Source organism: Martes martes (assembly GCF_963455335.1).
Source record: "Martes martes genome assembly, chromosome: 4".
NCBI classification, from domain to species: domain Eukaryota; kingdom Metazoa; phylum Chordata; class Mammalia; order Carnivora; family Mustelidae; genus Martes; species Martes martes.
Genome location: NC_137891.1, coordinates 151,419,601 through 151,445,958, shown reverse-complemented (window position 1 = coordinate 151,445,958; position 26,358 = coordinate 151,419,601). Strand labels below are relative to the sequence as shown.

At 35.3% G+C, this 26,358-nt stretch overlaps 1 protein-coding gene across 2 annotated transcripts in view; it reads right to left on the bottom strand.

Annotated features, from left to right (window-relative positions):
- The window catches only part of FAF1 (Fas associated factor 1), a 464,195-nt gene that overhangs the window by 377,240 nt on the left and 60,597 nt on the right, over nucleotides 1–26,358 (bottom strand). Inside the window, exon 2 of one of the 2 annotated variants that reach the window (XM_080801413.1) lies at nucleotides 23,998–24,066. The exons of the other annotated variant lie outside the window; for it this stretch is intronic. Within the exon in view, the coding sequence (XP_080657539.1) occupies nucleotides 23,998–24,066 (69 nt within the window). The remainder of the gene's footprint in view (nucleotides 1–23,997; nucleotides 24,067–26,358) is intronic. 2 annotated transcript variants of the gene reach the window in all.

Here is a 26,358-nt window from a genome sequence, read left to right as displayed (position 1 = left end):
GAGCACAACGTCTTGTCAGTACAGACTACAGAACACTGCCAAGAAAAAAGTCTCTTTCCTGTAGTTTCCAGCTGCAGCACAGGTGTTGGCAATATGGGTGGAACACCCAATGGAGTTCTACCCCAGTCATGAGCCCAGAACGTGGTCTATCTACAACCAAGCCGTCTTGGCTTAAAGATAATCTTTCCACAGCCTTCACAACTGGAAAACTGCCCAGAGGTTTTCTGCCCACTGACCAGCACCCTGACATCCCCTCCAAGTCCCTGTGCCTGGCTGCCTGCGGCCAGAGGGTTCGAACCACACTGCTGCTCCTTCAAGTCCCCTGTCCTACCTGTGATCAGAGAATTCACAACTCCATGCAAGTCTGCTGCATACCCACACTACTGATGGCTGGTTTGCTCCCCCACCTTCCACCAGAGGGTACTTACCCAATGACTACAAACCAGTTCAGGTCTGGCCAAAGAGTGAACTTCTCTCCTGTTCAATGGGCTGAACTACTTCTCCAAAAATGTCTGAATCCCTTCTAAGTTTGTCCTTCTTTAGGTACTCTCTCTTAGCCCTAAAGTACAATATAGAATTTTCTCATATCTTATACTTATTCCTTTATCATAGTTAATAATTCATTATATTAAAATTCACTTGTTTTTAACCTACTGTGTGGTTTTCTACATCCTGATTGAAGCCAGACTATTACATCATCCAAAACAATACTAAACAACAAAGCACAAATAAAGCTAAACAAAAATCATGCCTTCAACATGACTTGCAGAAAGAGAATATTGAAACTTCAAAGTAACTGTGAGGAACATGTTCCTTTTGTTGATCATGTTCCTTTTTCCTTTTTAATAAAAAGAGGAAAATTACCAATTCCCAGTATATGGTCTCTCATGTTCCTCGTCCCATCCCTACCTCAGAAGACAGGCCTCCAGAGGGAAGCTAGGAAAGTAGATTCAACTACTGCCTAAGAGAAGATTACAACTATAGCTAGAGAAGTAGATTAAACTACTGCCTAAGAGCTTAAGTTCTGTCTGTCTGAAAAAATTAAAAAGGTATAAACAGGGGCTCTTGGGCGGCTCAGCTGGTGAAGCGGCTCAGGTCATGATCCCAGGGTCCTGGGATAGAGTCCCGTGTCTGGCTTCCTGCTCAGCAGGTAGTCTGCTTCTCCTTCTCCCTGCCACTCCCCCTAACTCATGCTCTTGCTTGCTCTGCTCTCTCTCTCAAATAAATAAATTTTTTTAAAATCTTAAAATTTAAAAAAATGTAATAAAAATACATTAAAAAAATAAAAAGGTATAAACAGATCATAGCAAAGACTACAGGAAAGGGATTTATAAAGGCATAATTTAAAGAGGGAGGAATGACTTAAAGGGGCAGTCTAAAAAACACACAGCTACTGCAAAGTAAAAAAAGCAAAAACAAAGTGAAAGGCTCTCTTTGATAGTCAAGTGGTAAAGGGGAAAAGAAGCAAAATGGGAAAGTCTAGTGTCTTACAAGACAAAAGAGAATCATAAAGTCAATGTTCCCATTACTTTTTATCACCCTTCAACTCCCCCCAAACACCAAAACAAACCAACCAAAAAACTGGCTTAAGTATCTGAGCTTTGCTAAATTGACAGAAGAGGGCGCCATTTAAATAAAAATATTGTCATTCATATCATCACCATAAAAATGAACATAAAAACACACAAACCAACCAATATATATGAGCTATAACCCCCTCCAAAAAAATCGGGAAATGAAATTTCATATGTATCCACTGAGGAAAATTCCTTTCCAAAAAACTACCATGAAGCAGAGAAAAGCTGTAAATTAATACTCCAAACAATACATTTAAATAAGCATTTGAGGAAAAACCATCTTCAATCAGAAAATTTTAAAACCATGAAAAATAACCAAAAAGGCAAAAGAAAGGAAAGAAAGCTGATGGTACCCAGGAAAAAAGGAAAAAAATAAGATATTCTCAGAAATGAAGGGTAAGTCACAAGGTACTCATGGGAAAATAGGTGCCAACCAAAATTTCATGAGGGGAATTGAAGAAAGGCAGGAAAACAACCATAAGAATGAAAATAACATAACGAAAAAAGAAAAAGGATCAGAAAGAAAGTACTTAAAGTGGAAGAGAAACAAAGTAGTGATATTTATATTGTCAAGTTACTGAAACAAAAAAAAAAAAATGGAACAGAACTAAAATTTAAAGATATAATCTAAGAGGGGCGCCTGGGTGGCTCAATCAGTTGAGCATCCAATTCTTGACCTTAGCTTGGGTCTTGATTTCAGGATCATGAGTCCGAGCCCTGCATCGGGCTCCATGCTGGGTATAAAGCCTACTTAAAAAAAATAATAAAAATTTTAAGAAATAAGTTTTTAAAAACTACAAGTAAGCTTTCTAAAAATAGACATGAATATATATTATAATATATAACATATAAATTTATTATATATTATATATTATTAATCTATAACAAGATCAGTGGAGGCCTACAGGAAATTAATTCAGAATGACCAAGTCTGAAACATATTTTACTAACACTACTAAATTTCAAATATGAAGATAAAGTCCTCACAGCCTCCAGGCAAAGATCAGTAACTTAAAAAGGCAAAGATTAAGATGGTATCAGTTTCCAAACCAATATATAAAGCAAGACAATGAAACAGCAGGCTTTTAAAAACACAATTAGGGGCACCTGCGTGGAGGAGTCATTTGGGCCACTGCCTTTGGCTCAGGTCATGATCCCAGGGTCCCGGAATGGAGCCCTACATGGGGCTCCCTGCTCAGTGGGCAGTCTGCTTCTCCCTCTCCTTCTGCCCCACCCTCTCCCTGCCCCCTGCTCATTCTCTGTCTCTCTCAAATAAATAAATAAAATCTTTACCCCCCCCCAAAAAAAGGCTATTTCCTAAATAAATAAATAAATGCACAATTAAAGAACATACGAACCAAAGATTTTATATGCAGCCAAGCTTCAAGTATCAGGATTACCAGAAATTTTTCAACATTTAAGAACTTAGGGAATTCTGCAGTAATCAACCCTTGAGAAATCTACTAGGGAAAGAGCTTATCAACCGACTGATGACTAAGAAAACTTAGGTGAAAGGACCAATGACAACTATTTTAAGAATATATAAATATACACCACTAAAACAGATGTGAGATGCAAGAAGACAAATTTAACGGACAAATTAAATGTTCTGAAAAAGTATAAAGTAATTTTTTAAATGTAAAAAGGAAAACAGAATAAGAACACTGATTGTTATACAGGCAAAAGATAGGCTTAAATAATACTTAAAATTCGATAAATCACATTGTAAAGAGCTAAAAAGAAAATGAGACTAAGAGCATTAAAAAAGTTCAAGTATAAAAGTAACCATAAGAACATATAAGCATTCTTAAATACCAATAATTTAAGAAAAAATCATTGTAAATAAAAGGAAAGAAAATATAACTCATAGAAAAATAGCAAATACAACAAAGCATGATTACAAAATATTATGACAGCACTGAGACCAAACACATCTATCACATTAGTGAATATGAATGGACATAACTGTTAAAAAAATTTTAAATTTGGCTCATGAAACAAGACTCTATACATGCTATACACAAGAGATTCACTTAAAATGAAATAACAAAATGACTAAAAACAAAATTTTTTTTTAAATCAAGCTACTGGGGGCCTATGGGTGACTCAGTCGGTTAAGTGTCTGTCTGCCTTCAGCTCAGATCATGATCCTGGGGTCCTAGGGCAGAGTCTTGTGCTGGGCTCCCTGCTCAGTGGGGAACCTGCTTCTCCCTCTCCCTCTGCCTGCCATTCCCCCTGGCTTGTGCTCTTTCTCTCTCTCTCTCTGTCAAATAAATAAATAAAAGCTTTAAAAAAAAAATCAAGCTAATGGACACAAAAAAAGAGTAGGAGTAGACATCTAGTATTAAATATAACAAAGGTCATTTTTATTTACAAAGACCACTTTTTAATGCCAAAAGCCACAACTCACAATGAAGTTATTACTCTTATGAATATGCATGCATGGGACACCCACATGGCTCAGTCAGTTAAGTGTCTGACTTTGGTTCAGGTCATGATCTCAGAGTCCTGGATTTGAGCCCCAAGTCAGGCTCCACACTCAGCAGTGAGTTCGCTTTTTCCTCTCTCTTTGTCCCTCCCTGCTCTAGTGCATGCACACGCTCTCTCTCAGTTTCTCTCTCAAATAAATAAATAAAGTCTTCTAAAAAAATGAATAAGCATGCGTGGAATAAAACAGCAACCAACTTCATGAAAGAAAACTATAGGATATTTAAAAAGACACAGAAATACACTAATAATAGTAGACTAAGTATAGCACTCTCAATACAAGACAGATCAAGTGGACAAAACATAAGAAAGGAGGTAGAAGATCTTACGGATATATATTAAAATCTACATTTTGATAATAAAGAACACACATTCTCTCAAGAGCCAATGATGCAAACACAAAAATCAACCATGTTAGGTTACGAAGAAACATAATCTTCACGAAGTAGCAATGTTATAAACAATACTCTCTAAATCTAATACTATGGAATTAGAAGTTACTAACAAAAATAAGAAAAGAGAAAAGACCTTACATCTGGAAATTTTAAAACCACCTACTAAACATTTATTGGAGAAAGAAGAAAAACAAACTGAAATGATGGCAGTTTTTCAAAATAATGACACTGGATCATTAGAGAACTAGAGAGAGTATTATTTCCAACCTTATAATGAAAATAGAGAGCACCCAAGTTCGTAACTTTTCTGGAACCCATTCACAGGGTGAACAACTGGCCTAAAATCTAAGACAGGAACATGCAGAGAAAGACAAAATGTGAGCACTGGTTTGCTAGGGTAAGAATTACAGTAGGATGATTGACAAATTGGTAAAGAGTAAAAGTGTACTGGTGAATGAGAGTTAAGGCAAATATAGGAGATTTGCAAGTTCTTACAGGCTTTTGCTCCGTAAATACCACCAAGTACTCACAGAAAAAAAACTGGCAGTCTTGAGAAAGTCTCTACTAACAGAGAACTAAGGGGAAAGAACAGCAGACACTATGGGAGGGGCACAAACTGTCAGGACCCTTCTATCTCCCTCACAAAACAAAAGCCTTAGTCTGAGAGGGGAAGAGCAACAAACATTGTCACCTTAGGGCACTGTGTGGTATCTACAGTGATCTGAAAAGTAAAAAGAGGGAAAATCCTCTACCCTAAAAAGAGGGGCAGGAAAACATGCTAGGCTCGAAATTATGCTTAAAGAGAGACAGGAGCTTGGAGAAGGCCACAAACCCAAGACCCAGAGACTCAATGCCTGCAGAAGACAAAGTATTACCAGAATAGAGGATGCCTTCCAGTACCCATGACCAGTCTAGCTCACAGAGTAACAAGCAGCTTGCAAGAGACACCTTCTCTGAAGCACAGAAAAAACAAAAGCTGAGGGAGCAGTGAAAATTAAAAACAAAAACAAAAAACAAAAAACCATTTAACAAAAAACTGCCACAAACCAGTCAACTTTCTAAACACAAGAAATCACAAGAAGAATCTCGCAGTCTTGAGAAAGTCCCCAGTAAGGTAGAGAACAAAGGGGAAACAGCAGCAGGCACTGTGGAAGGGGCACAAAACTCTGGCAGGACCCTTCCATCTTCCTCACTGAGCAAAGCCAAAAGAGAAATAAATCTCAAATCCAACCCAATTCAACTCAAAATTAGATCAACTCAAAACACCTGCACAAAAGTCTTTTAGCATAAAAAAGGCATGCCCATTTCTAGATCTTAGTTTCTACTATCCTACATAAAATGTCCAACTTCCAGAAAAAAATTGCAAAGCATACCAAAGGGCCAGAAAATCACACAGGCAAATACAAGCAGTCATCAGAAACAAACTCAGAAAGGATACAGATGTTAAAACTGTCAGGGAATATTAAATGACTACTGAATATGTTAAATAGTATATTTAAATAACAATATGTTAAAGGCTCTAGCGGAAAAAAACAGGTAACGTGTAAGACCACATGAGTAATTTAAGCAGAGTTGAAAACTATGCTGGAGGATAAAAACAAAAAACAAAAACCTGTAACAGTGATGAAGAATATCTTCAACAGACTTATCAATAGAATTAACACAGTCAAGGAAAGAATCAGTGAACTTGCAGATAGGTATGTAAGAAATTACCCAAACTGAAACACAAAGAAAAAAAGAAGGGGAAAAAACATAAAAAAAGAATCCAAGAGTTGTAGGATGAAATCAAACTACAGTTACTCTTGAATAATGCAGGGGAGTTAAGGGTCCCAACCCCACACACAGTCAAAAATCCACACAACTTCTGACTCCACAAAAACTTTACTAATAGCGTACTGTTGACTGGAAGCCTTACTAATAACATAAACAGTTAATTAACACATATTTTCTATGTTCTATGTACAATATACTATATTCTTACAATAAAGTGAACTAGAGAAAAGAAAATGTTACTAAGAAAGTCATAAGGAAGACAAAATACATTTACAGTACTGTACTATATTTTTTTAAAAATCCATGGATAAGCAGACCCACACAGTTCAAGTTTGTATTGTTTATGACTACTGTATTTAAAAAACAAAAGACTACTGTATTTAATATACACAAAGTCAAAAATACAGAAGAAAAAAAGAGAAAAAATAATAATTTTCAAAACCAATTAAAGAGAGCTTGCAGTTGCATAAAACTGCAAATACACTAAATACCACTGACCTATACATATTAATACGGTTAACTGCATGTAATGTTAATCTCAATTAAATAAAAGAAAAAAGAATCTTTAAAACCAGATCCAAGAATATGAAGAAGAACTACAAAAGCTACACACACACACCATCCCCCTCAGGCAGATCAGATTCGAACTGCTGAAAAACACACACAAAGAGAAAATCTTGAAGGCAGCCAGAGGAACAAATATAAGAAAATAAACAGACTTCTTGCCAGAAACCATGCAAGCTAGAAAATAAGAGAGTAACATTCAACTTTAAAGTGCTGAAGGGGGAAAAAACTGTCAACCCAGAATTCCATACCCACTGAAAGCATCTTTCAAAAATGAAGAAATAAAAACTTTTTCAGAAAAACAAGAAACTGTGAGAATTTATTGCCACCAAACCTACCCTACAAGAAATATTAAAGGAAGTAGCTCAGGCAGAAGGAATATGATACCCGACAAAAATTTAAATCTACTCAAAGAAAGTTAACAAATGTAAGTAAAATAAAATTATTTTCTCCTTACATTTTACTGTTCTAAAAGAAAAGTGACTACCTGAAGTAAAAACTGTCACAACATACTGTGTTTACAGCATTTGCAAAACTAAAATAACATGACAATAACAATATAAAAAATGGGACAGAAGAATTGGAAATACAATGCTATAGGGCCATCAACACTAAACATGGAGCAGTATATTATTATTCAAATGCAGATTCTGATTGTTTAAAGATTATTTTGTAAAACCTGGGACAACTACTATAAATAATTTCATGAGAAATATATTAACAAATCAATAGAAGAGATAAAATTAATAAAATATTTCTACAGTCTCAGCATATCTCCACATAAGATATTTACTAATTACAAAGAGGAAAATAGTAACCACAGTGAAGAAACCTAGAAGACATCACCTACAGCAAAAGTCAAAATTAACACCACCAGTAATAAGACATACTGATATCATGTACCTCCTGGTACACTGAGGAAGACACAAAATCGTATCTGTGATATTCTTTCCAAGAATACATATATGTTCAGTGTATTATGAGAAAACATCAGAGAAATTCAAACTCAGGAATATGCTACAAAATACCTGATCAGTACTCTCCAAGAGTGTCACAGTCATGAAACATAGAATAACTGAGGAATTGTCAGAGATTGGAGAAGGCTACAGAAACACAAAAAGTAAATGCATTGTGGATTTTAGATTGGATCTTGAATTTTAAAAAGTACATTAGTAAAATAACTAGTGACATTCAAATAAAGTCCACAGATTAGTTAATAACATTGTACCAATAGTATAAAAGTACTATTGTAATAAGTATTGCACTAAAACTACCAATAGTACTGTGCCAGTTTTACCAATTTTCCCCAAGTGCACTGTGGTTATGTAAGATGTCAATGTTAACAGAAGTTTGATAAAGGGTATTAAGAACCCTGAACTATTTTGCAACTCTTCTATAATTCCTTAACATTTTAAAATAACCTCATGTTCTAATAAACACGTTATTATCAGTCATTGTATGTTTTAAAAAATATTCATCCTCTATGCATTAAATCAATTACTAAGAATTAAATTAAATTAAATCCAAATTCAAGCCTAGAATTTATGAGAGTGCTATCAGACTTGTCATATCCCTAAAATACAGACCTCTGCCTATGGAGACTACTGGCCTCTAAAACTATACCTCAATTTTGACATTCAGAAAAAGGTAATAAACTTCCTGGTTTAGAAAAAAAAAAAAAAAAAGCCAACATGTTAGCAATAATATAGCAATACATTAGGACTACTCAATTATCTTCAAAGATAGCTTCTACACAGTTGCTAACCATAGATTTATTAAAGGTATAACATAATGCATTTTTCTAGGTATATATATCAATCAATATGTATACTTACCCATAAAGTCTTTCCTTAAACACTCTAATTCAAAGTCATTTTTTAAAAGATTTTATTTATTTGACACAGAGAAAGAGAGCACAAGCAGGGGAAGTGGCAGACAGAGAGAGAAGCAGGCTCCCGGCTAAGCTGGATCTCAGCGGGATCCCAGCCACTGGGATCATGACCTGAACCAAAGGCAGATGTTTAATCGTCCGAGTCACCTAAGTACCCATAGATGAAAGTCATTTTAATTCTTTTAACAATATTACACATTCTCTTTAAAAGTGTGTGTGTATATGCCCACATGTTGGAGTGAAGGGAAGAGGAAAAATGGAGCAAAAGCAAAGTATTAGAGAAGAATAGTAGTATCACAATAATGGATACAAAGCTTCAGAGACAAGGGTTCCCACTGAGGCAAGAGGCTGCTAGGAAACAGAAAGGATTAGAGTTCAAGTGAGCCTTAAAGGAAGGTTAAAATCTGATTATCAACAAGGAAAAGGAAAAGCATGAACTTGGCAATAAGAATACTTATGGCAAGTTTGAGATTATAGGCTAACTTGGCTGTATGAAGTCATACATGCTCTAGAGTTATGGAAGCTCATTCATAATGAATAGGCAGGATTAAATGATAGAGGATATGAAAGATGGCCCAAAATCTGTTAACAGAGGTATTCAAAGAACAACTCCACTGCTCAGCTTCCTGTAACTAAATTGGATATAGATAAAACATAGTTTACCCTAGAGTACCTTGGTATCTGAAGAACTACAGAACTATGTTTTTAAGACAGAACAAGTATATGTTGGGGAGAAATCCATGTACAAGAGAGGAAGAAGTATTAGAAGAGTACACCAAAAATATTTAAAAATTACTAAAACATCAAGTTAAACAAAATACAAACCAAACAAAATCCAAAAATAGGTTATTAAAAGAAAATGAAGTTACTGAGAGTAGATGTTAAGCATTCTTACTGCAAAAAAAATTTTTTTAATTTAAAAATTAGTAAGAGAATGAAGAAAGTGACAACCTAGGGAGGTATTAGAAAACAAATTTTTATGCGAACATTTTAACTACCTCTTACTTAAAAGCACATAAGTGTAACTATAATTGTTAAGAAATTATATTATCGTTAAGTAGCAAAATTTTAAAAAACTGTCAGTATAAAGAATTATAAAATGGGAATTTTAGGGGTGCCTGGGTAGTTCAGTCGGTTAAGTGGCTGCCTTCAGCTCAGGCCATAATTCCAGGATCCTGGGATTGAGCCCTGCATCTGGCCCTTGCTCAGAAGAGAGCCTGCTTCTCCCTCTCCCTCTGCCTGCATCTCTGCCTACTTGTGCTATGTCTCTCTATCTCTCTGTCAAATAAATAAATAAAATCTTTTAAAAAAGAAAATGGGAATTCTAACTGGCATATTACTTTTCCTTTTCTAAGCACACATTGATTTATGTCTGCTGATCCTTGGAACCAGCAAGAGGAACTGTAAGTCATCACATTTACAAGTGTGCTAACCACTGACTTTGCTGCAATACTTTTGTTTAAACCAATTCCAGTGACAGATATAACTTAGCTGAGTATCATATAGCAAGGTACTTGGGGAAAATAAACCCATTTTTAAAAGCAAGCTAACCTGTAGGTTAGCAAGCTTTACAAAATATCAAGATCAAAGTGCATCCAATTGAACTAAGTAATTTTAAAAACAAAACCTTTAAAATTTCATTTTCTTTTAATGTTCAAGCTTTAAATAGCATATACTATCTCTTTCAGAATTAGCATGAAGCTTTTAGCTTAGTTTTACTGCAGTGAGCTGACTCCTCATAATTTCAATTAAATAGTTTAACTCTGTGTTCTGAAACACAGGTTAGACAAGTATACTAGAAATCATAAATAAATAAATAAATAAATAAATAAATATTAGCCACAGTTCCAAATTTCATTTAACAATGGACACTATCCATTAACCATCAAATTAGCATACCACTTTATTACTAGGTCTTAAAGTCTCCAAACTTTTACCTACCATCAGTTTTATAAAAGAGGTATTTGGTTCATGCAAGGAAGTAACTCTAGAACTAGATTATATTTAAAGGAAAAGTAACACAACATAGAGCAAAATCAAATGAAAAAATAAGCAGAAAGTCAAGCTGCAGTCGGGTAAAAATGAAGACCTCAAACAGTTCTGTTTTGGTAACGTGAGGTTAGTAAACTGAGAATTTCATGTTCGTAAAAACGTAAGTTTTCTCTGAAAAGTAGAAAACAATATTTTTTTTTCCCAAAGATTTTGTTTATTTGTCAGAGAGAGAGAGCATAAGCAGGGGGAGTGGCAGGCCGGGGGAGAAGCTGCTCCCTGCTGGGCAAAGAGCCCTATACAGGATCCCAGGACACCAAGATCATGACCTGATCCAAACAAAGGCAGACGCTTTACCAACTGAGCCACCCAGGCGTCCCTAGAAAACAATTCTTTCATATCTACTTAATCACACTTTAAATAGCAATAGTCTTTTTTTTTTAAGTTTCATTTATTTATTTGAGAGAGAGAGAGCACATACAAATGAGCAAGGAGAGGGGCGCAGGGACTGGGAGGAGACGCACACCTCAAGCTGAGCAGGGAGCTGGATGCTGGGTTTGATCCTAGGACCCTGAGAGCATGACTTGATGCTTAACCACCTGAGCCACCCAGGTGCCCCGAAATAGCAGTAGTCCTTCACTGTACTTAAGTTCTCTGTTAAGATGCAGAGCTGATGAAAAACTTCAAAAAGATTAGTTCATGTGAGGGGCTTTCTTTATGATAGCACAACCAGAAATAAACATAAGGGGAAAAAACAGAAACAATTTGTTTGTGAAACATACCACTTAAAGAGCTACAACAGGAGAAGACCATCTAAATATTATTAGTGAGATAATGAAATCAGCCCAATCATATTCCTTGGGGTATCTGGGTTTTCCTCCCTCTTTTCTCAAACTTCATTATGCCAGATAAGGAACAGTAATAGCAGTAAGAGTCAGAAATCTTAATAGCAAGGACTTTTCAAATATGCAAATGATGGAGATGGAAAACAGACTTAAAAATTTAAGTGTACTAATAATAAAAGCAGTCAGTCAAATAAGCATTTATTAAACAAGTGGTCAGGTGCCAAGGCAAAATTAATAAAAAACACATCCCTTTCTTCTAGAATCTTGGAATCTACTTGAAAACAATGCATAAACATATTTAAAGTACTAGTAGGTAACTAGAGTTCTTTCATTTGACAATATGAAATTAGCTGTGAGTGGTAGAAAGAAAAATAACGGAGCAAAAAGAAGATAACTAGACTGGGTATGGAAAATCCAATAACTGTAAACCATGACTTCAAAGTACGGACATTTCGATGGACTGACAGACAAGGGTTCAAAATCACAGTTTTATTCCTTACCAAATAGAGGCACAAGCATGGACAGTTTACTTATTTTTATAGGGCCTCAATTTCTCATCTATAAAATAAAGCTAATACCTACCTATTCACCTTTCGGAACTGCTGTGAAGATTAAATGAAATAATACAGGTAAACCACTTGACATGATACCTAGCACAAAGTACACCCTCAATAAAAAGACAAGACAGTAGACACAGGATGGTAGACGAATTACAAACTGAAAAATTGAAAACTTCTGTAAAACAATGGCCTTAAAGTCCCTTAAAAAGAAGAAAAACAGAAGGCTATAGCAAAGGAGGAGAAATTGATAAAATGAGAATATTCCTTCATAATAACTTCTCTTTTGTCATAGCAAGGATCTGTGTAAATATAAGCCAGTGTCTAATGGCCATTGATAAAGGGCAGCACTCAATGCTTGGCTGCTTTCTGATGACAACAGAGACTCATTATATCACTGGCTAACTAGTTCATTCATAAAACTGCAGGTGTTCACAACACTGTATAAAATAGAAAATCAGTGCACACTCAAGGAACTCTATAACCACATCCTGAGTAGGGTAGTAGAAGAAATTTTTCTAAGGAATTTTAGGATAATCACTAGGATACATTCAAAAGTGAAAACTGGTAGAATGAAAATATCTCAAGGCACCTCAGTGAATCTTAAAATTAGACAAATTATGTGCATGGTAATTTTCCTTGCATTTGACTTTTCAGTGTTAATCAATTTATTATAAACTTCTATTAATACAAATCTATCACTGAAGACCAGTAATTCAGTAATGATCCAAAAATAGTCTGATTTGTTTCATTTTTGCCTTAAGTTGAAACACATAGTTAAAGATAAATACAAGCACACTGAATAGAGTCTTTCTTCAGCAAAACAGCTATGTCAGCACAGGCAGAAAACTAGGGCAGAACTAGTGCAAAGTTCAAAAATCATTTCCTATGAGCACAGAGTACTTAAAATGCAGTAGGACTAGGTTAACATTTACTTTTACTTTATTTCACTTAGCACTAGGTTATCAAATATATGTCAAATATATTTTCCTTGATTTTCTAGAGCTTACTGGGAATTTTATTTTATTGAAGGAGTTTCATATATACAGACCTATGAAGCAACTGGCATACATCTTGTCTTGCCATTATCTACATCATAAAGTTGTTAAAAAGATTAAACAAAATGGTATGTGTACAAGTATTTCAAACATTTATGAAATTCTACTAAAACATTTGCTTGTATTACTATTCACAGTTGACTAATTTTTATAGAATCTCAAGAGGAATTAGGACATAAATCAATTCTTCATAAATATTTCATGTATCTAGAGATTTTGACTATAATTTAGTCCAAACAGCTTATTTCATATACAGAAGTTCAGAAATTTAGAAAGAAGTAACTCAGTCTAGACTATACTCAATAAAATAATGACAAAAGATTTGAAAATCCAGGACCAGGGCTCCTGATTCAAGATGAATGCAACCAATTTTCACTCTAGTTACCTGCCTCACATTTTGATTACTCAAAATTAACACAAACTATAGATTTCTATTCTCTATTCTCTAAATTCTTCTATACTGAAAACATGAAAAGGAACACTGGGTGAATTCTGGATCTAGATTAGAATTTATAGTGATCACATAGCATGCCTGCATATAAGAAGACAATCCCTTGGTAAAAGATTCTACTCCATTGGCAATAATGCTTCCTTACATATTCATCTTTCAGTATATAAACTGAAAATACTCATCTGCAAGGAAGGAATCAACTATAACAACATTAATCCTCTCTTAAATGTAAGTGCAGGACAAGGTGAAAACTCAAAAGACTGAGGTAGATGGAGGAAGCAGAGTACAACTAGTCTTCATTTCAAATAAAAAAACAGCCTGAGATACTTCCCAATAGAATTAAAGTTCATGTTATTTTGCTTTCAGAATTTTAGCATATATAACCCAACCTACAATTACCCCAAAATAAATACAGTCAACTGGGAAGTATTTAAAACGGGGTTTGGAAGGACTAGTTTACCAATAGCTATATAATGAAAATAAGGTACAGGATCAGGGTAAGTGACTAGTGACTAAAATTCCTGGAACTCAGCTATATATAATTTTATATATATATATATATAAAATATATATATATATAAAATATATATAAATAATTTTTCTATATAGAAAATTTTATATATATATATATAATTTTATATATATATATAAAATATATTTATATATATAAAATATATATAAATAATTTTTCTATATAGAAAAATTCTTACTTGTGTGTCTAAATCTATAAAATAGCTAAAATATGCACAATCATTATTTCTCAGGAAGTCATTACCAGTTCTAAATATAACATACATGTCTAAGAGACCATATGTCTTATCAATTTTTCAGTATACTTCTCAAAGTCAGATACCATATACTGTTAATATTTTTAAGCTCCCACTGTATCTAGCATAAATTTGGATACACTGTAAGCACTCAGTACTGACATAATTAGTTTTTTGTTCTGGGGTTTTATTAAAATCTTCACAATCCCAGACTGTGGTACCTAACTCAAATTCCTCTATACTTCTCTAGCAAAATAGGCACAAAAACAGAGGAGGAGAGGTTGAACTGATGCATATAGGCAATTTAAAATACAGACATCTCCAAGGTTTAAAACTCAAATTATGCAAACTGTTCCATAAGGGTCCATAAAATATAGAGCAGTGATCATCATAATTTAGAAAGACAAAATAACAATGCACAGGCTAAATATATAAAACATCATATTAAAAGTTCCATGAACTTAATGAAAAGTTTGAATCATGAGTTATTCAAAATGTTCAAGTTTTGTTTTTTAAAAACAACAAGATAAAGTTAAGTGCCGTATAAATAGGAAGATGAGAAAATGTATAGACCAGGATAGTTACACAGCACAGCAAATTATTATGGTGGATAAAGATGGATTATTTCCAGAAAAAAGCCACCTAGGACATTTATTTCAAAAGAAACCCTAAGTTTAAGGTTGTGAGAGATGGCCTAATGCTTTTGCTTGGGCCCATTAACGTGTAAATTACATTTCTGCAGAAAGTTAACACCAGTGTTTTTAACCTAAGTGCTTTTACAATATTTTCCAAAATCAAGTTAACTCAAAAATAGTTGAAGAGTACTTCTACCATTCAATTATTTAATACTATCTGGAAAAATTGTCCTTTGCAGTATTCTAGATAGACTGGATTAAGAAAATATGCAGAACCAACTGACGTTTTACCCTTCAAAGCTAATGAACATGGACCAACAGAAGGACATTAGGAAAGAATTTATATTACCCCCAAATGGTAATTTTCAGATGAAAGACTTGTAGTCCATTATTCCAAGCCCATGACCTCACTTAACTCCTCTTATCCTCATATTCCTCTTATCAATACCATGCAAGAGTGGTTTGGTGGGATTTTTAATCTAAAGCAACAATTTGTATCAGCCTCTTCAAAGGACACTGTAAAAATACACCAACTAAATAAAGTAATGCACTTGTTATTGAAAACAACAACTTCAAGACAAGAAATCTGGGACATTATTCTGAGTAAGGTCCTGACACTTCCCACCTCCACACAGAAATCATGTACATATCATCTATATAGCACTTTAATAAAAATAATTAAAAATATAACACAGTAGATTAGGAGGATGATGGCAGAGTAGAAGGGCCCTAGGCTCACCTCGTCCCACAAATACAACTAAGTAACTATCGAATCACCCAAAATACACCAGAAACCGGCCTGAAGACTGGCAGAACAAACTCCACAACTAAAGGAAAAAAAGAGGCCACACTGAAGAAGGTACAAAGTTCAGAGACATAGGTTGGGAAACAAACAGATCATGGCCACTGCAGTGCAGAGAAGGGTGAGAGATCAGACTAATACACGAGAGCACTTGGGAAAATGAAAAGGCCATAGCAACTGTCTTGGAAAGCAACAGGGCCCAAATTTGGGAGTTCTTAAACCCAGCAGAGCTTAAAGCCTGGAGTTTTGAAGGTCAACATCCTTTGATCTGGGAGAGCTGAAAGGACACTGTGGCTGCTCCTAAACAGAAAGCAGGACAAACAACCCATGGACATACAGCATGGAGATGGCATTCTGAAGAGCACTTGAGGCACATGGTAAACGAGCTATGTGCTCATCCCAGAGTATGTCCCAGAGAGGTAGCATTCACAGAGAGATCCCTCCAGAAACAAAAGATCTGGCAGGTGGCATTTCCCTTCCCCGCCCCTCAGCATGAACATATGCTGTTCACCTGCAGGAAGCAACACAGTGCTGACACTTTCTACCTAATTTGCTTAAACCAAGCCCCGCCTCCCACATTCCAGAAGAACCACACTTCCCACTCACACTTGCCTCAGTCCAAAGGGGACAGGCCTCTCCCCAAGAAGACCCACCCAAACCACTACCAACACCATGACTCCAGACCCAGGAGTTTTGCAAGGCCTTGGTTCCAGTGACAGCAATGACAGGTCTTATTTCACAAGCAGACCAGAGCACACCTAGTTAAAACATGCCACATTGAGGCCAAGGACCAAACACTGCTCACACCAGACAAGGAGACCCTCTGCAGACAACTGACCTAAAGGATACAGTGATCAGCACAAAACAGTAGAGCACACACAGCACTCATGGAGACTCCCAGAGGCACCAGGTCCTAGACAACAGGAAAGATTATGCTGTAGGGTACTAGAGGGCTTCTCCATGAAGCCATTACTCTCGAGGACAGGAGGTATCAACGTTCCTACCACAGAAACAGGCACAGAAACATAGACAAAATGGGAAGACAGAGGAATCTGTTCTAAATTAAAGACTAAGACAAGGCCACAGATGGAGATCTAAGCGAAACAGATACAAATTACATGGCTGATGGAGAATGTAAAGCAATGATCATCAGGATATTCACTGGACTTGAGAAAAAAGTGGCAGACATCAGTGAGACAATTAACTCAAAGATAAGGAATAACATAGCAGAGATAAAGGGCTGAGTAAATGAAATGAGAAACACAACTGATGGAATGAACAAGAAGCCAAAAGAGGCAGAGGAACTAATTAACGACCTGGAAGACAGAGTAATGGAAAGTAATCAAGCTGAACAAAAGAAAAAAGAGAATTATGCAAAACAAGAATACACTGAGGGAATTCAGTGACTCCATCAAACATAATGATCAGATTAAAGGAGTCCCAGAAGAAGAGAAAAAAAAGGGGACAGAGAATTTATTTGAAGAGAAAATAGCTGAAAAATTCCCTAATCTGGAGAAGGAAACAGATATCCAGATCCAGGAGACACAGAGAACCCCTATCAAAATCAACAAAAGCAGACCCACAAGACATACTGTAATTAAATTGGTAAAATATACTGATAAAGAAAAATATTAAATGTAAGAAGACAAAAGAAGGCAGTTACATACAAAGGAAACCCCATAAAGCTGTCAGTGGATTTTTCAGCAGAAAATTTCCATGTCAGAAAAGAGTGGCATCATTTACATTTAAAGTGCTGAATGGGAAAAACCTGCAGCCAAGAATACTCTATACAGAAAGGCTATCAATCACAACAGAAACAGAGATAGAGTTTCCCAGACAAACTAAAACTAAAGGAATTTAAGACCACTAAACAAGCCCTGCAAAAAATATTAAAGGGGACTCTGAGTGGAAATGAAAGACAAAGAAAAAAATGGCAACATGAAGGTAGGAAACACAAAAGTAGTGAAAAATGGGTATTTCTGTAAAAAGCCAGTCAAGGAACTCACGATATAAAAGGATGTAATAATATATGATACCATAAACCTAAACATGAGGAGGAAAGGAGGAAAGAATAGGTTCAAACTTAAACAACCCTCAATGTAATACAGACTGCTATATGCACAAGATGTTATATACAAACCTAATGGTAACCACAAACCAAAAACTACTAATCCACAAAGAATAAAGAGAAAGAAATCCAAATGTACCACTAAATGAAGTAAGTAAACTATGAAAGAAAGGAAGATAAGCAAGGATCAGAGAAAGTCTTCAGACAAGCACAATACCAGTAATAAAAAGGCAATAAATACATTTCTAACGGGGCACCTAGGTGGCTCAGTGGGTTAAAGCCTCTGCCTTCAGCTCAGGTCATGATCCCAGGGTCCTGGGATCGAGTCCCGCATCAGGCTCTCTGCTCAGCAGGGAGCCTGCTTCCTCCTCTCTCTGCCTGCTTCTCTGCCTTTTTGTGATCTCTGTCTGTCAAATAAATAATATCTTTAAAAAATACATTTCTATCACTAATTACTTTGAATAAGCTGACTAAACACTCCAATCAAAAGACACAGGAAGACAGAATGGTTTTTAAAAAAAGACCCATCTATAGGTTGCCTACAAGAGACTCATTTAAGACCAAAAGACAGCTGCAGATTTAAAGGGAGAGGACAGAGAAACATTTATCATGTGAAAGGATGTCAAAAGAAAGCCAGAGTAGCAATACTTTTATCAGACAAAACAGACTTTAAAATGAAGACTATAACAAGGGACAAAGAAGGACACTATATAATAATAGAGAGAACAATTCAACAAGAAGATATAACAATTATAAATATTTATGCACCCAACATGGGTGTACCCAAATACATAAGATAGTTAATAACAAACATAAAGGAACTAATCAACAGTAATACAGTAACAGTAGGGGATTTTAACCACCCACTTACATCACTCTAAACAGAAAATCAACAAAGAAACAACAGCTTTAAATGACAGAGTGGACCAGGGGGGATTTAACAGTTATATTCAGAACATTCAATCCTAAAATAGCAGAATACACATTCTTTTCAAGTGCACATGGAACATTCTCCAGAACAGATCACCTATTAGGCCATAAAACAAGCCCCAACAAATTTTAAAAGATTTAGGTCATACCATGCATCTTTTCTGACCACAACACTATGAAACTAGAAGTCAACCACAAGAAAAAAATCTCGAAGGACCACAAATACATGGAGGTTGAATAACATGCTACTAAATAATGAATGGGTCAACCAGGGAATAAAAGAAATTAAAAAGTACATGGAAACATGGGAGGGCGCCTGGGTGGCTCAGTGGTTTGAGCCTCTGCCTTTGGCTCCAGTCATGATCCCAGCGTCCTGGGATCGAGCCCCACATCGGGCTCTCTGTTCAGTGGGGAGCCTGCTTCCTCCTCTCTCTCTGCCTGCCTCTCTGCCTACTTGTGATCTGTCTGTCAAATAAGTAAATAAACAAAATAAAATGAGCTCTACACTTTAAAAAAAAAAAGAAACATGGGAAAATAAAACACAATGACAAAACATCTGGGGTGCAGCAAAAGTGCTTCTAAGAGGGAAGTTTACAGCAATATAGGCCTACCTCAAGAAGCAAGAAAAAAATATCAAATAACCAACCTAACCCTACACCTAAAGAAGCTAGGAAAAGACCAACAAAGAAAACCTAAAACCAGCAGACGTAAACAAATAATGAAGGTCAAAGCAGAATTAGATGAAGTAGAAACTAAAAAAATCAACAGAACAGATCAATGAGGGGCACCTGAGTGGCTCAGTGGGTTAAGACTCTGCCTTCAAAAAAAAAAAAAAAAAGACTCTGCCTTCAGCTCAGGTAGTGGTCTCAGGGTCCTGGGATCGAGGCCCGCATCGGGCTCTCCGCTCAGCGAGAAGCCTGCTTCCCCCCCCCCCCCGCCTGCCTCTCTGCCTATGATCTCGTCTGAAAAATAAATAAGTAAAATCTTTAAAAATAAAGAACAGATCAATGAAACCAAGAGCTGTTTCTTGGGGGGGGGGGGGGCAAATCAATGAAACGGATAAACCTCTACCCAGACATTTAAAGAAAAAAGAAGAAGAACCCAAATAAATAAAATCACAAATGAAAGAAAATAACAACAAACACCTGAGAAATACAAACAACTGTAAGAGAATATTATGATATACTACATACTAAGAAACTGGACAACCAAGAAGAAATGGATAAATTCTTAAAACATATAACCTACATAACCTACCAAAATCAAAACAGGAAGAAATAAAATTTTGAACAGACCAATTACCAGCAATGAAATTGAATCAATAATCATAAAACTCCCAAAAAACAAAAGTCCAGGACCAAATAACTTCACAGGCAAATTCTACCAAACATACATACATACATTTATTTATTTAATTCATTGCCATGAGAACATTAACATTTGTTTTTAGGATTATTTTATTTAAATTTTAGTTAACATACAGTGCAATATTGGTTTCAGGAGTATAATTCAATGATTCATCACTTACATACAACACCCAGTGCTTATCACAAGTGCCTTCCTTAATATCCATCACCCATCTAGCCATCCACTACCCACCTCTCTCCATCAACCCTCAGTTTGTTCTCTATCATTAAGAATCCCTTATGGTTTGTTTCTCCCTCTTTTTTTTTTCTTTTTCTCCTTTCCATATGTTCATCTGTTTCCTTTCTTAAATTCTACATATGAGTGAGATCATATGGTGTTTGTCTTTCTCGGACTTATTTCACTTAGGATAATACACTCTACCTCCAACCACATTGTTGCAAATGACAAGATTTCAATTTTTTGATGGTAGAGTAATATTCCATTATGTGTGTATGGGTGTGTGTGTGTGTGTGTGTGTGTGAACTCTTTTTTATCCATTCGTCTGTCGATGGACATCTGGGCTTTCTCCACTGTTTGGCTATTGTTGATAATGCTGCTATAACGCCTGGGGTGCATATACCTCTTTGAATCTGTATGTTGGTATCCTTTGGGTAAATACCTAGCAGTGCAACTGCTGCATCATAGGGTACTTCTATTTTCACCTTCTGAGGAAACCTCCATACTGTATTCCAGAGTGGCTGTACCAGTTCACATTCTCACCAACAGTGCAAGAGGGTTCCCCTTTCTCTGCATCCTCACCAACACCTGTTATTTCTTGTGTTGTTCATTTTAGTCATTCTGACAAGTATGAGGTGGTATCTCATTGTGGTTTTGATTTCTATTTCCCTGACAATGAGTGATGTTGAGCATCTTTTCTTATCTATTAGACATCTGGATATCTTTTTTGAAAAAGTGCCTCCTCATGTCTTCTCATTTCTTAACTGGATTATTTGGTTTTTGGGTGTTAAGTTTGAAAATTTCTTTATGATTTTGGACACTAACCCTTTATCAGATATGTCATTTGCAAATATCTTCTCCCAGCCCACAGGCTGCTTTTTAGTTCTGCTGACTATTTCCTTCACTGTGCAGAAGCTTTTTATATTGATGCAGTCCCAACTGTTTATTTTTGCTACTCTGAAGAACAGTATGAGGTTCCTTAAAAAGTTAAAAATAGAACTACCCTATAATCCACCAATGGCACTACTGAGTATTTACCCAACAATTACAAAAACCCTAATTCAAAGGCATACATACACCCCAAGGTTTATAGCAGAATTATTTAAAATAGCCAAATTACGGAAGTGGCCCAAATGCCCACTGATCAACAAATGGATAAAGAAGATGTGGTATATACATACAATGGAATATTATTTGGCCATAAAAAAGAATGAAATCTTGCTATTTACAACTAGCGGAGCTACAGAGTATAATGCTAAGTGAAACAAATCAGTAAGAAAAAGACAAATACCATATGATTTCTCTCATATGTGTGACTTAAACAAAACAAAGGAGCAAAGGGGGGAAAAAAGGAGAAACACATATAAATCAAGAAACAGACTCTTAACTATAGAGAAGAAACTAATGGTCACCTCAGAGGGCAGGTGGGCAGGGGAGATGGGTGAAATATGTGGGGGATTACGGAGTGAACTTGTTATTATGAGCAGCAAGTGATTAACGCAAAAACTTCTTTAAAAAGAATATAAAAATATATTTTTTAAAGATTTTATTTATTTATTTGACAGACAGATCACAAGTAGGCAGAGAGGCAGGCAGAGAGAGAAGGGAGGAAGCAGGCTCCCTACTGAGCAGAGAGCCTGATGCGGGGCTCGATCCCAGGACGCTGGGATCATGACCCGAGCCGAAGGCAGCGGCTTTAACCCACCGAGCCACCCAGGCGCCCCTAAAAATATTTTTTAAAAAGATTTTAGTATGGTAAAAGCATGGATTTGGAGTCAGGTCATACAAATATTTATAAATTTTGACAAGTGCCTGAACATGCCCTATATGAAAAATAAGGAAGCTCTGGCTTAATGAAATAGGCAATCTCAAAAATGTGTATATTTGATAAAGATTTAAATTAGTGAAACTAACCTGGAAGGCAATTTAACTATAAATACCAAACACACACACACACACAATTTGACACAGAAATACACCTATGAATAGAATTTATTATCTTTTAGGAAAATTAATAGGTTAAGTATGCAAGGAAGAATGTCCAAGAATATTCTCTACAGTAGTGTGTATAATAGCAAAATACTGCAAAAATCCTAAGTGTCTAACATCACAGAACTGATTGGTAAAATTATTATGTTACAACCACCCCTCACCATACCATGCAAACATTAAATGAACATTATAAAGAATGAGCAGTTAGCCACATTTACTTAGACATTCATGACAGGCTGTTAATTGAAAAGTGCAGATTATAAAATAATAGGACTAGAATTACCTCATTTGTATAAAAAAAATTTTAATCACGCAATTAAGAGAAAATACCCTTGCATAATACGTTAGAAAATGTTAACTGTACAAGCAGAAAATAGAGGCCTTTGATATTTTAAGTAAAAAAGTTAACAGCAGTAAATCTACACAAGACATGCAGACAATTGATAGTTGATTATATCTACATATCTAATTTCAGTTCTATAAGCACACATTTCAAGCTTTGACCTTTGAAAATAACACTTCTTCAAAATTGTAATTTAGACTTTTTTAGGACTTCAAAGGTACTCAGGGACACCTGTGTCATCCCAAAACAACCAGTACTGTTCCTGTACTGTTAAAAAAAATTCATGTTTAGTTTGCCTTGCAATTGTAATTACAATTCTGTGAATGTGTAGTGTTGTGCCAGGATTTGAGTTAGTGCCTCCCCCCACTCAAAAAACTAAACCACCTCTATAATAAACTCTCCGAAGATCATTTTAAAAAAAAATTTTTTTAAAAACACACAACAAAATGTGAGTTAGTAGCTTTAGAAAGGAATGATCATCAGTGAGAGCCCCAGAAAGTGAAGGGAAAACATCAAATAGAATTATTCTGACATTTAGACAACTCTGCATTTTCTCTCCTACCAAGCATCTACACCAAAATATTACAAGAGAAGAGGAACCTTAATTCATAGTAATATAAGAGAACAACTTTAAGAATTATTCAAATTATCTAAGAACTCATAATAATTTAGTAATTTAATACTAAACTAAACACAAACTTCATATTAAAGACATTCAGAGTTTATTCATTTAGATTAGAGTTATAAATGGGCTATGATATGCTAAATCACCTATAAAGAACATTAAAGACATTGAAGAATTAGTAAAACTTGATTACTGGTCCAAAAAAGAGAAAAAATTTCTTGAAATAACTCAGAGAGAGAAAAACAAATATTGTATGATCTCAGTTACATGTGGAATCTAAAAGAAAAATGGAATTCATAGAAACAGATTAGATTGTTGATTGCTAGGGATGGGGGACAGTGAGTGAAAGTGATCAAAGAATACAAACTTCAAAGTATAAAAGGAGTAAGTTCTGGCGATGTAATGTATAGCAAGGTAACTATAGTTAACAGTACTACACTGTATACTTGAAAATAGCTAAAAAAGTAAATCTTAAAAGTTCCAACCACACACAAAAAAAGTAACCATGTAAGGTGATGAATGTGTTAACTCACCTTATTGTGGTGATCATTTCAAAATATGTATGTGTATCAAATCATCACTACACACCTTAAATTTAAACAATGTTATATATCAGTTATATCTCAATAAAGCTGGAAAAAAGAAAAAAGAGAAAAATACTTACCACTAAGTCCCAATTATTTTGTTCAAGCAATGTAATAGCTTCATCAATGTTTTCAATGCCAGTACATGCCTGGAAGCAAAGTGAGAATTTTAGATACAAGTTTGGGAATGAAGAGGTTAATCTTAAAAAAATAAAAAGCATAAATGTGCTATTTCACTTTTAAAAAGGTATATGAATAAAGCCACTAAATACCTAACACTTCTGAGCATTTTACAAATATGGTTTCAAAACTGTTAATTATAAAATAAATTTACATTACACTGAAATAAAAGACAATAAATTAAAGCACTAAAAGAAAGTATGTCTAAATGTTGAACTTTGGAGCCCAGAATGAGCTGGAGATTTCTAATTACCCAGAACAACTTTTACTAAAAAGTTTCTTTTTTTTTTTTTAAAGATTTTATTTATTTATTTGACAGAGAAAGAGCACAAGTAGGCAGAGCAGCAGGCAGAGGGAGAGGAAGAAGCAGGCTCCCTGCTCAGCAGGGACTTGTTCCACAACCCTGGGATCATTACCTAAGCCAAAAGCAGACACAACCAACTGAGCCACCCAGGCACCCCTATAAAAAGTTTCAACGTGGCTCCACACTGGGCATGGAGCCTACTTTATTTTTTTTTAAGATTTTAGTTATTTATTGGACAGAGAGAGATCACAAGCAGGCAGGGAAGGCAGAGAGAGAAGGAGGAGAAGCAGGCTCCCTGCTGAGCAGAGAGCCCAATGCAGGGTTCAATCCCAGGACCCTGGGTTCATGACCTGAGCCAAGGCAGAGGCTTTAACCCACTGAGCCACCCAGGCGCCCCTGGAGCCTACTTCAAAAAAAAAAAGTTTCTCACAGACAACCATGTAAAAAAAAGAACTGCAATCCATACCTTATATACCTTATACAAAATTTAACTTAAATAACAGATTTAAAGTAAAACCTAAAACTCTTAAGACTTGCAGATCTGTGCCATCTGCTTATGGTGACCACTAGACATACATGGCTAATGAGACCCTGAAATGTGCCTCAAGTGACTTAAGATGTGCTATGTTAAATACACATGAGGACAGAATTCAGTACAAAAATAAAAATGTAAATACTTATTATTAATTTTTTGTGGCATCTAGCTGGCTCAACCGGTAGAGCATGCAGCTCTTGATTTCCGGGTTAAGTTCGAGCCCACACTGGATATAGAGATTCCTTAAAAATAAAATCTTTAAATATAATAAAAATAATAATTTTCTATTCAATGTGTATTGAGAAGACCACTTTGAAAATGTTGGCCTAATTAAAACATAATGTTTAGGGGCACCTGGGTGACTCAGTCGTTAAGTGTCAACCTTTGGCTCAGGTCATGATACCAGGGTCCTGGGATTGAGCCCTACATTGGGCTCCCTGCTTAGCAGGAAGCCTACTTCTCCCTCTCTCACTCCCCCTGCTTGTGTTCCCTCTCTCACTGTGTCTCTGTCAAATAAATAAAAATAAATAAAATTTTTTTTAAAAAATGTTTAAATTAATTTCACCTGCTTCTCTTTAATTTTTTTAACATGGTTACTAAAAACTTTTTAATTACATTTATGACTTTCATTCTACTTTTAATACTGAAAACATAGGACGGAATCTTCATGAGTTTTAGATACAACAGCAAAAGCAAAACCCAAAAAATTGATAAAATGGACTTCTTTAAAAGTAAGAACTACTGCTCTTTGAAAGACACTGTTAAGAGAATGAAAAGGCAAGCCACAGACTGGGAGAAAATACTACAAAACATCTAACAAAGGACTAATAACTATAATATAAGAATTCTCAAAACTCAATTAAAATAAATAATAAATAGCAAAAGATTTCAACAGAAACTTCCCCAAAGAAGATACACAAATATACACAAAAAAATGCTCAACAGCATTAGTCAATAGGTAAATGTAAAACAAACACAGAGAGATTCCACTTCTGTACATTAGAGTGCTAAAAATCCAAAACACTCACAATATCAAGTGATGGTAAGGATGCAGAAAAAACAGAACTCTCTACACTGACATATGTGTGATGTACAAATGTATCTCAAAATTATATGGCCACTTTACAAAACAGGTTAGCAATTTCTAAGAAAGTTATGACACAGTAATCCCACTTCCAAGGTGTTTACTTATCCTAAAGAAATCAACTTACATTCACAAGAAATTATAAAATGAAAGTTTACAACAGCTTTATTCATAGTCAGTGAAAACAGAAGACTGCCCAAATGTCCTTCAACTATACATTCATACAACAGAAAACTATTCAGCAACAAAAATGAACAAATTATTGACAACTCAAAACAATGTGGAGAAATCCTCAATTGCATTATGCTAAGTAAAAGCCAACCTCAAAAGGATACATA